Source organism: Polypterus senegalus, chromosome 14, assembly GCF_016835505.1.
Source record: "Polypterus senegalus isolate Bchr_013 chromosome 14, ASM1683550v1, whole genome shotgun sequence".
NCBI lineage: Eukaryota > Metazoa > Chordata > Cladistia > Polypteriformes > Polypteridae > Polypterus > Polypterus senegalus.
Window position 1 is genome coordinate 96,051,521 of NC_053167.1, and position 12,538 is coordinate 96,064,058.

Here is a 12,538-nt window from a genome sequence, read left to right on the forward strand (position 1 = left end):
GAAGAAACTGTTTAGAACCAATTAAGGGATCGAATGTTTGAAAAGAAATGGAATTCCTAAAATGAACAGAAAATGAATAAAGAGTGTTAAAGGAAATCCAGTATACTAAAAGCTAATAATCACAGACTATCAGTTTTGTATACCTGCTTATCTTAGTCAGACTGTAACTACTACACTCAGCATTTGAGAAGTACTCCAAAAATGATTCACATACCAGGTCAGTTTCAAATTTTAGTGAATCAAAGAAGAAGTAAATGGACTAATTAAATGAAGCCACGCATTGGGATCACTGGTAATTCTAAACTGGCCTAGTAGAGGTGAGAGCAGATGTGATAAATTGGTGTGCCTAATGCTGATTGGACCTGGCTTCCAGTGATATATAGCTAAGCAGGATAGAATATAGGTGGTGAAATATTTGAAATATAGGAGGAAGTCTGAATAAAAAAAAAAAAAGATTTGACTAAAACTAAACCCAGCAAACAGAGTAAAAAGTAATATTTGAGTGTAGGAACCATGGATTGGAGAATCTTAGGAAAAACAACTTGGATGTAGGATTCCACATGCTCAATCGTAAAGGGGATAGACTGTGCAATCTTGCACTGATGGCCCTAAAAGACAAGTGATGCATTTTGTGGCATTAGAAGAGCTTGGTCCACTTTGCAAACCTTGCATTAGATCTTTTCCCTTGGTGTCCATGGCCCTGAATTACATCACTGGTGATGCATTTTACTTGCCAATGTTACAGATTGCTTTTCTGTTATAATGATAAACAAATATGACTCACAGTGCCTTGGTTCATTAGATAAAAACATTGCTAATAGGATGGGTTTTTTGAAATTTAAAATATGTAATAAATTTGAAGAGCATTGGGTCCGTTGTTACCCCAGTTAAGGTTCCACTGCTCATGGGACACTCATCAGACATAAACATTATACTTACAGGCTGCGATATAGATATCATCTAACAATAGCAATGTCAGCATAATAGTAATAATCCTCAGATTGGCTTAGTATAGGAGATACAAAACAAAGTAAAATGATCAACAGGACTGCAACTCAAGGCTTTCAATGCACTGCTAAAAGCTAATTTAATATAAAATATAAACATCTGTTACATTCAGCCTTCTGTTAAAACTCTGCTGATATTGTCTTTTGTTGTTCATCACTATCTATGACTTGATTGATTACGTTCTTCACACTTGCTGATGGCACACTAAAAACATGGTCCATGGTCAGTTTTTCATTGGAAAAACTTCATCATTGTGCATTGATTAGATGATGAGATAGGTATATATTTATTTTTTTGCAAGGCGTGGTAAGGGTACGGTAAATAGTAATCAAGGGTAACTGTTTCAAGATAAATTATTATACTTCAGTTTCATTGAAGTTGGTGATTGTTTTGGGCTAGTCAATTAATTTCTAAAATCTAAATTTAATGTACATGTTTATAGTCATTGGAGCTGTATTATAAGATTATGATTGTGTTATCACCATCACTATAAGCTACCTGTTAGGTTGGCAGTTTAAATGGAGATCTAACTTATTGAAAATTAGCTTGTACTGCCACTCATTGGTGATATTCATTTTCACAGATTCAGTCATTTTAGAGAAATAAGAAAAAGAAGAAAAGAAAGAAAGCCTGCCCTTTACCTTTGTGTAATGTCATGCCTCAATTGCATATCTTTTCAGGAAAGACTTGCAGATTGATCAATCGATATTCTGAAATTGTCAAACCCCTATTTTGCATCACACCTGTACACATTTTGTTCCCACCAGTCCTGGCTCTCCTCTCATTTTCACAGGTTTCTATGTAAAGATCTGGCAGTAATGATTCCACTTGAAGCATCTTTGAGAAGTTGTAATCATGAGCTGATGAATTACCAGAATGGTACTTTTGTAAAATATTTTAGAGAGTGAAAAGTAGGGCTGCAACTAATGATTATTTTGGTAGTCGACTTATCGTTCGATTTATTTTTCAATTAGTCACTGTTATTTCATGCCTGACTATTTTGATGCCTGCGACCTGTGGTTGCACATCCTGTTCTGGTCTCCAGTGCATGTCTTACATCATCTGCTCAGGTCTGTCAACCTGTGAATGTCACCCTGATGTCTCTGCATTAACACGATTACAATTAATAAAAATCAAATTAAAATAACCAGTGAAACATATGAATTTGAAAATAATCAGATGTTTTTATATTAGTGTGACCATCACAATAAAAAGAAATACATTAAACAATACAAACTAATGTGCAAGTAGTCTTTAAACCAAAAAGTGCATTTAACTTAACCAAAAAATACATTGTTAAAACTGAAACGCTTTTCATATTTTAGTAATAAATGACAAAATGTAGACATAAACTATATATTGTTTAAAGCCTGAAGTGCAAAGGACAAATAAAACTTTCACAAAAGGTTAAAGGATGATACAATAGCAGCGGTGGTGCAGCGGTAGGACCTGCTGACTTATAGTCAAGAGTCCCCTGGTTCGATCCTGACTGCCTCGTATATTTACCGTTTTGAGTAGTGAGTTGCTCTTATTGTTAATATTATACAATAAACACATACATTTGATTTGTGTCTGTAACAGCCACTGTATTAAATGTATAGTACTTGTAAAAGTTACCTTTTCTTTTCTTTTTTTCACTTTTATTCCGTCAGTCACGATACATACTACCAACCACCACAGGAATCTGACGCTGTTACTTTTTATCTGCAACTGGGAATAGCTGTAGATGTGAGTGGCGTTTTGAGACAATCAAACTGGAAATTCTCTGATCTGGATGAATAAAAGCTGACACTCAAACACTGGCAAATCTGCCTTATTCGTATCTCATTGTCACTTGACTTTGTTTTATTCAATTTTATTGAGTGTTCCTGCTTACACTGAATTAGTATGCGCCTTAAGGCCCGTGACGTCTAAGCCAAACTGACAAAAAACAGAGACATAGGTATACAGTATATGATATTTGGAGTTATTCATTTTATGACCTTCTAGTACATTTCGGAAAACATTGTGGTACAGATGCAACATTATTCATAGTCATTCGCGTAACTTCTTGCGGTTGTAATCAATGACCGCGTTTTTTACCCTGATCTTGCCCAGTCTGCAACAGGACTCATGGACATGCAGAGGAAAGAATTTACGGGGTCGCAGGGGAAAAGAAACAGACAAATATATGTGACATTTTGAAGAAATCATTGTATGGCCTGAATAGTACCAATCAGTAAACATCATCGCACTAATGCAATATTATTTGAAAACGAACAGATCGGGTATAAATTTGTTACTTGTAAAAGTTAGCTTTTTTACTTTTATTTTCTAAGTCTTATTCACGCTGTCCCTCCCCTCCTGGTCTGACCCTAACTAACTAACTAACTAACAGCGCCAACATACGTTCTCAAGAGATGGTGGCATCACATCTCCAGGATGCTTTCATTTCAGGTGCTCATGCATCGCGATGGTGCTGCAGTGAAAAGAAAGCTCCGCTTTACATAATCTGCATTCAACTTTTTTTTCTTTTTCAGTGAAGTGCTCCCTCACTTTAGAAAGTTTCTGACTCAATTTTTTCCATCTCCTTCCCCCTCCTCTATCCGACTCGCCATTACAACCACATTTATTTTCCTTTACATTCTTCTTCTCCTCAGATGTTCTTCTTCGCTGGTAGGGCTGTGTGCAGTCTTGACAAACAGAAACAAACGATACTGCCCCCAGACGTTCATGTAGTGTATTGCAATTACAAAATCCAATGTGTTTCTTTGTCACTGGAGCCTCTATTGAAGGCTATTGATCTGTTCATTAAGCGTCGACAATAAAAAATCCGCGTCAACGTCGTCGATTATGTTGACTAATTATTGCAACCCTAATGAAAAGCCTTTTTCACGAAATAAGTGAGCAGGGCTATGGCAGATTAATCTTGATATGCTTTTTATAGTTGCCTGAATGGCACCCGAGTTCACATATGTAACTTATAACATTTAACAGGCGTTAAGACGCAATAAGCCATGGGATCACTGTCCAGAATAATAGTGCAGGTAGCCACCTTACTGACTTCATGTTTTGAAAAGTGTAACAACGGCAAAATGAGCGCGAGTAAAATCCTCTAACAGCTGATATCTACATATTTTGAGGGCTGGAAACTAGTTTAAACTGGCCTCATGCTGGTGGATGGATAGAACAGGGAAATGGTGGTTTTGAATCCAAATGACCAGAAAAGATGTATGAGGCAAACCAGGAGTTTTATCACTAAAGAGGGAAAATGCTGTAAGTACTGCCACCCCATTCCATCTCCTGTTAATGGGCAATGACCTCCACATATACATTCACATTTATATAAATGAAAAAGGGCAGCTTTAAACAATATTTATACACTGGACATAAATAAACAGTTATATTTATGTAGCACTGCTACTAAGGGGAGTATTAATAGATTTGGTAACCACAACATCTGTTCTTCAACATCAAAAGAAGCATAAATACATATTCATTTCTAATTTTTGCTCAGTCGACAAAATGCCAAATCATATTAAACATTGGTAATCAATTTGATTCCTGATGATTATTGCTACTCCAAAACAGGGAGGTGTACGAGATCACACGCTTTGCATTGCATCACAATAAATCAGCCAATGTGTGCCCCTTAAAAAGGGTTCAAAGCAGAGCTGAAAAGTTTAAGCTGAACATGTGCACATGTGAGAAAAGGCATGTCTGGAACAGAATTACCCACATTCAGTTTATCCCTTCATATTAATAAAGTTTTTTAAAAATAGTTTTATGTCAGGATGATACATTTGGACTATAATAATCATTTCTTTGCTATTTTCTTGTATTTTTTCAGTTACCTGGAGAGAGACGTCTTCTTTTTTCACTTTAGTCACTAAAAGTAGTGTAGAGAAATGTTAAAGTTGTGTAACATTAATTAGAAAAATATTTATTTTAAAGTTTATGACCTCTAATTAATACTCCATTCACAAACCTGCATCACTTTTTTTTTTTAAAGCGAGTCATTTAATCTTACCTGTCATCAGTAGCAATACCAGCCTTCTCTTTATCTGAAGAATTTTTCCGATTGTGCCTTAAATGTTGGAATGTGGAATTATATTTTCAGTTCCCCTCCCTTATTCTGATGGGCCTCTGTTCCTGGATTGTTCAGGAGTAATGCATACAGACATGATTGATAATGGTAACTACAAACAGCTTCAGGTTATAATTTTAAATCTAATGATTAATAGCCTGTATAATGAAAGAGAAGCTGTGCGGCAAACAAGTTGGCAAGTACCACACATTTGATTTTACAGCATTGGCAGTGCTTTCATTGTTGAACTGAGCATTTATGTCTTCATCATTGTGGTGAAGAAAGCTGAGAGAAGTGACAACTGTGTGATAAACTCATCAACTGAACAAAATGGCTGTATTCATCTTTAAATGTCCTGTTTTAATAAATGATGTAACATCTTTGTTCCCTTTCTTAGCAATTAATCAGGTTTAAAAAAACCTGAGAAATAATAAGCTGAAAATTGCTCTGTCATGGATACTTACATTTCTTATTGTGGTGCATCAAGGGCAGCACTTTAATGTAGAACTAGACGTTTGGGGCAACTGCTTTGTCCCTTAGCACTACCCGCAGAATGTACAGTATGCAAGCAGAACACATTCATAGGTCATCTAGTTAAGCTTGTAGACTGGAAGGGAGAAGTCAACAAAAAAAGGGGCATTTCAGTAAACATACTCAATGATAAAAGTGCAAAGGACAAAGAAAGAGGAGGTGAAGAAGGTAGCTTGTGGTTTGCTTGTAAGCTGACACTGAGCTGCTCCATGCTGACCTCAAGTTTGTAAGTAAACTGTAGCTCTCAACTGCTGCTGTTTTTTGGATGTTTGCTCAACCATGTCTACCCTCTCTTTGAATACAACAGGCTTTTGCACCCTTAAGACTTTGGCTTCACACTCTTGGGGGATTGCTGGAAAAAAAATGACTGGAGTGTGACCTAGTTCTTATACTAATAACCATTAACGTATAACTTTAGTCCAATTAGCTAGATTTATTCCAAGTCTCAGAAGACTGCCCAGGCAACATCAGCCATAAGGTTGGAACTAACCTTGGATGAAATGCCAGTCCAGCTCAAAGCATATTTCTTGTACACTCCCACACTCTCACTTCTGGCTTGTGTAGAGACACCAGTGATCCTACCAGGGCAATATTTGGATTAGAACGTCTGCTGTTGATGTGCTAGGCATATTTAGCACAGGTAGAATGAGTATAGTAGTAATACTAGTATTGTCACGTATATAGTGACATTTTCAGTTGCATGTCTGACCAACATGCGCATTGATAAACATGTATTTAAACACACAACTCCGTACTATTTAATAAAAAAAAAAAATCAGCTTACCCTTCTTTCCACTTATTCAGTTATGCTCTCAGTTTCTTAAACCTTCTGGAAAAAAACCCTAAGAAAAACTAGAAAGTTTCATGATATTATAAAACTGAAATGATAATCGACTTAAGTACATGGTGAATAATTAATTGTTTCTATTGTGGAACAAAGTCATGTTAAACATGTAATAGTGTATGTGAGTTGGTTCTAGACTGCATGAGTGAGTATAACAGAAATCCGTTGCACTTGTGTAGGTGTCTTTGATTTAATGTGAGTGCTAGAGAATTTCACAACCATTTACATCCCATCGGAAGAGACGCTGTCTTGAAAGGGGAGTATACTGCGTGCTGCTTCTATATTGTATAGTTTTGCATCATTATACACTAAATCACCTTCTATTCTGTTTATTTATATATAGAACTCATCACTGAGTACTGTCTCGAAGGTGCTGTACATATTTACTATAACAGTAAGTGATGAAAACATTCACCATTTATATTCATAGACAAATTTCTTTAAAAACACAGTAAAACTGAGCATTTGCACTGATTAACAGAAATCATTACAATATCAAGCCTTTTGACATTATCATTGAGATATGGCCAATTGATATTGGAAGAGGCATAACTTCTGCTGAGTTCATGAATGCTTAAAAAGAAAAAGTTACACTTCTAATGGCCTTCCTAATTAGAGGCTGCTAAATGCTGAAGGAGCAAGTATTGCTCAAGAAAATTTTAATAGATATATCGTTACACGTGCACTTAGGAGACACTTTCAAGGCTCTGTTCAGGTAAGCCATTCCACTCCAGGACAAGAGGGGGGCATTATCTTTAACAGTGTCCTTTTGCCAGCGGCTCTGAATTGCAAATGCCCATGGCTCAGTGACCACACCTCTGTCCGAGATCCAAAGCCTCCATCCTTGCAGGATGGTTGTTATAAATTCATCCCACTGGCAGGAAGCAGGTGTTAATTATAATGAACCTGTCTGAAGGAGAAGGACTATTTCTGTGCCTCAGAGTCATTTTGAGAGAGGATTATTGCATCTGTTTTTTTGTTTCAAATCTGTTCATCTGCTCATGCTCAATCACAGCCACCAGATGGTGCTTGCATGCACCTCAGTTCTTACTATGAAAGACATGTGTGTATATGTATGTAAGGAGCAGTCCGCTCTGCTCATGCTCAACCACAACCATGCAAGTTGGTGTAAATTCTACGGAAGATGTAGAAGCTTATACAAGTGTGACTTGCACATGCTAAGATGGTGCGTGCATGCACTTTTACATTTTTTGGTGCTTTCATGCACCTCACTTGTCATTCACCCCAAGCACATTGTATGTTCACAAAACAAGCTACCATTTGTTCCAGCACAAAACAAGCTACCATTTGTTCCAGCCTGTCCTGCTGAGTTTGCGCCACAGCTGCACTCATAATGGATAGTTCTCATAGATGGAATGGTGGGCATTCCCTTTTTTTTGATTGGAATACTATAATGGATTGATGGAAGGATGGCAGCATTGTTCTGGCGGATGTCCCATCTGAATACCTGCAGGGCTGCATGGAAGTTGTAATCCCAATAGGCAGCCCTGCAATGTTTCTTGATAACCACCATGAAAAGCTGCAGGCAGTAGGCTTCCCTGCTTTAAGATGTTTCCACTGGGCCAAAAGTGCCTCCTGGGTTCCATATTTAGAGGCACTGGAAGTACTCCCAAGTCCGGCATAAAAGAAGCCACTCTTCTACATCCAGGGAAGTTAGAGTCGAGAAGGAGGATAAAGCTCACCTAGGGAAGCGGAAGAGTGAGAAACAAAACGGAATAGCACTATTGTGGATTGAAGAAGCCTGTCTGAAATACTGCATGTATCAGAAAATAGAAGTTAGTGCTTGTTTGAACCCGGACTTGAGTTGGTGCATTTGTGTCAGGGGGTGAGTCTATATATATTGTCCTCAGTAGCAACAATATATTGTCCTCAGTAGCAACATTTTATGTTTTATATTGTGTCTTAGCCAGCTGTCAGTTAACAATGAGATGCAGATGACAAAGGAGCCAGCAGTGCACCATCTAACCTGGTCTCCCATGTGAGTTTGTCATGATATTTTCATTTTAATAAATTGATTGGAAAGAAATCTCATTTGAAAGTAAACATCTACGATATACAAATGACCTGATGAGGAAGAATAAAAACACTAACAAGCCATAAAATTAGGTAACAAGTTCTGCTATTGGAATGGACTGACTTCTAATTAAAAACACTTGGATTGGAGGAACAAAAACTTACAGGTGCTAGTGGTCCTCTAGGACTGAACTTGGAAACCCCTGACTGAGGCCAACAGGCTGCCCGATGTCACTAGGGGCATCTCACAATTTAAGAAGTACTGTATGTGAATGACATTATGATAAGAATCAGATCCAACAGTTTAGTGTTGAACCCTAAAGATTTCACTATGTCTGGTGTGACTTTCTCTGTCCAAGACTAGCAGCATGGCAATGCTAGAGTACGTGTCTGCACACTGGGGAGCTTGTCTTAAACGTCTTCTGTTTGACTGTCAGCTATTTTTGTGTGAGTCAAACTTGTGGGAATTCCATCTTTAGATGTTTTATCCTTCCTCCACGTAATTAATTATTTGCATGTCAAACAACAGGTAACCACTTGGTGTATGTGTAATGTGTGCATGATAAGTCACTGAGCAAAGCGTGGCTGGATTTAGCAAACGTCAGCAGACTATCTTGCAGAAAGTGTAATAATTTTTATAATAGTCGAAGAGTCTAGTATGTGCTTACTAAACAGCAATTTAAGAGCTAAGACTGCCTTACTGCAGTGCACTCTACGTAAGAGCTAGCATAGGTGTGGACCCACTGAAGGACATTAGTGATCTTATCTAATGATCAAATCATTTAATTTAAGGCCACAGCCTCTCTAACTATCTGTAGTGGTGAAGTGGTTAATGCTGTCACCTCAACACAGACTAGATTCCAATCCCAGCGTAATCACCTTCTGAGTATTCCTACAGAGTCTTGTGGGATTCACTCCAGTTTTCCTATATCACCTTAGTTATGTACAGGTTTGGTTAACCAGCAAGCCTAAACCAGCCCCATAATAGTGAGGTGGACAAGCGGTGGTCCAGAATGTATTTCTGACTTTCTGAACTAAAGGGTTAGGCCTCCACTCTGCAAGCCTAAAATGCATTAAGCAGGTACTGCAGATGGTAAGATAACAACAACAACAACAACATTTATTTATATAGTACATTTTCATACATAAAGTAGCTCAAAGTGCGAATAGAAAAATAAAAGACACAGTAAGAAAAAATAAAATAAGTCAACATTAATTAACATAGAATAAGAGTATGGTCCGATGGCCAGGTTGGACAGAAAAAACAAAAAAAAAAACTCCAGACGGCTGGATGGACCTGTCTGTGTTTATTTTAATACTAAGCTTGATACAAAGCACTGCACGGCACGGTAACCATCATATCTCTTTGCCAGGGGTCAGATATGAAGCTGCAGATATACTGAATGGTGTAAAGTACAAAGGTGCGCAGCACTGGAAATTAGAACAGGTCTGTTGTTAATTTTCAGATAGACACAGTTTATTTATGTTGGTTGGTGAGTGGTGATCACTTAATCACTTTATCGTTTATATAGATGGCCTCCTTTTTTCTCCATTACTTCATGTTATAATACATCATGAGGTAGAGACACATGATCTTTCTTGTTGATGTTTTTGGAGTTTTCTAGTTTCTACACTTGCTGTATAACCTGAAATGGTTTTGACTCTTGGCTAAGATGAACATTTCTTTCTTTGCAGCCCCTGAAAATGCATTGTTCCAGCTGTGCCCTTGTGACAAGCTCGGGGCATCTTATTAGCAGCAAGCGTGGGAAAGAGATAGATCAGACCGAGTGTGTCATCCGGATGAACGATGCCCCCACCAAGAGCTACTGGAAGGACGTGGGACAGAAGACGAGCCTTCGCGTCATCGCTCATTCCAGTATGAAGCGAATTTTGCGGAACCGCAGCGAGCTCCTAAACGTGAGCCAGGACACCGTTTTCATTTTCTGGGGTCCAAACAATTACATGAGGAGGGATGGGAAAGGGCTGGTGTATAACAACCTGCGAGTGATGAACCAGGTGCTGCCAAAGCTGAAGGTCTACATTATTTCACGACAGAAGATGCAGCAGTTTGATGAACTTTTCAAAAGGGAAACCGGAAAAGACAGGTAGAGAATTGCTGTTTTTGTTTTTCCACTTTCTATTAAAATGACCCTAATCCCTTTAAAATCATTCAGAGAGCATTGACCGTGGATATTGAATTCAGACAGTCTTGCAGTGCTGGTGAACTCAAGTCACTTACTCAGGATCATCTTCTTTCCGGCAGACACTGCGTATTAGTGCTGCCATTCTGATATCTGCTCATACTAGAGGACACGTAGCAGAGATAAGAAGGCTGCCCTTTAATCTTCTTCATTCCCTTCACTGTGCTGTAATCCTCTTTCCACAAAAAACACCTATGCACTCATAAGTCAGGCATCAACACAGCTTAACTTCAGATCATGTGAAATTAAATTAATACAAAAAAGCAAACCTTCAGTGTGTCCTTCTTTGTGTAGTGCTGGATGGCCAAAGCTTTAGAAAATGTGCTGCAGGAGTCCCAGAGTGAGAAAGATTTGGAGGAGAAATTCATAATTGGTGCTTTTGGCCTATTTGAGAGTTGGGCCAGTAGACGAGATGTGAGCATATTAGTGCCCCTTTTTGATAGTTAAATTGGAAACATTCCATTTTTTTCACTTTTAAAGATTTGTGTAAAGCATTCTAAAAGTATACTATGTTTTACACATTAATTGAGAGCAGCGAGTTCAGGTGTTGGGCCTAAAGGTGCCTTTGCCTTACATAATGACACTTGACTCAATTGTACTACTGTTATGTAAAATGAATGCTTTACAATGTATGGTATACAGATAAATGTGAAAAAGTAAGTGCCCCCATTTGGCGGTATTGTTCTAAACTGCAGACCATACCTAACAATCCATGTGCCCTCACAAAATCCCAAAACCAGATTTATCCGGAGCTGACAAAAAAAAAAACGCAGCAACAGATTTGAATTGTTAGTATTTATTTAACCAAAAAAAAGCTGACATGCGGAAACCCGGAGTAAATTTTTAAATGATTCATCAACTCATACAGCCATCTGTAGAAGAAACAATGTGAACAAATCATTTTCATGAAATCACCACTGTCACATTGTAATGAAAAAAATTTTGCCCAGTCCTCTTTACAACAGTGCTTTAGTTCAATGATGCTTGGAGACATTTGTTAACGCACAGCTCCATTACAGGAATACTTTACCTAAAAATTGTTTTTATGTTACCCTGTGTTGTTTGTAATAGTGGCTCAGAAAAATCGGTAATTTCCAGTTTTCTTGCAGGTGACCAATAAATGCCAGGAGGTAGGTCTTAAATTCAAATGCTCATTTGTGTCTGAACACATCCATTTTAGTTCATGAGAGCGTTTTCTGGAAATGATTTATTTGAAAAAATTTTGTAAAGATACCTGTGTGTGGGACGTTGTAAGCATATGACTGGATGACTTCAGCAATGTGAGATGTTTTCATGAATGTTTGCTGTTATCCAGTGTTGGTCACCATTGACTTATAGTGTATTAGAAACTTTATCTCTGTTCTGCATGAAAATATGAGATGTCATTTTTTTCTCAACTGTCACTACCAATTATATTGGGGTCAGTAACCCACAGAAAAATATGATTTAGTGTGGAGTATTCCTTTAACACTCAGTAAGGTGTCACTTATTGCCTTATGCAAGCCACCTAAAAAACTGTGAATTAATGCCAAGTGATAGTTTGTGTAGGAGTGGATGAATATGTAGAACTCTACCTCTTTTGTGATAAATGTTCAGAGAGTCCTCCTTAGCTGTAGCTGTTAAAACTGAGGTCATGGAGTTCCATACTCAGAGGGCTGCACGGAAGAATAGCTGCTCTAGAGAAAGCAGGGCTGAGGAAGCACAGACTTATCTTTCACCTCTGGGGACAATAATATTCATCTGATTGAAAGTGGGCATGGAATATGGACATTAAAAATAAATTCTGACACAGAAATTGAATTAAGGTTGAGCCTGGTAACATTTAAAATTCATATGCCAGTGTAGAAAAGAATG

At 37.9% G+C, this 12,538-nt stretch overlaps 1 protein-coding gene across 2 annotated transcripts in view; it reads left to right on the plus strand.

The window, feature by feature from the left end:
• st6galnac5a (ST6 (alpha-N-acetyl-neuraminyl-2,3-beta-galactosyl-1,3)-N-acetylgalactosaminide alpha-2,6-sialyltransferase 5a) overlaps nt 1-12,538 on the plus strand; it is a 216,290-nt gene that overhangs the window by 167,687 nt on the left and 36,065 nt on the right. For both annotated transcript variants that reach the window (XM_039735695.1, XM_039735694.1), the window contains exon 3: nt 10,179-10,588. In XM_039735695.1, coding sequence (XP_039591629.1) covers nt 10,179-10,588 — 410 coding nt within the window. The remainder of the gene's footprint in view (nt 1-10,178; nt 10,589-12,538) is intronic.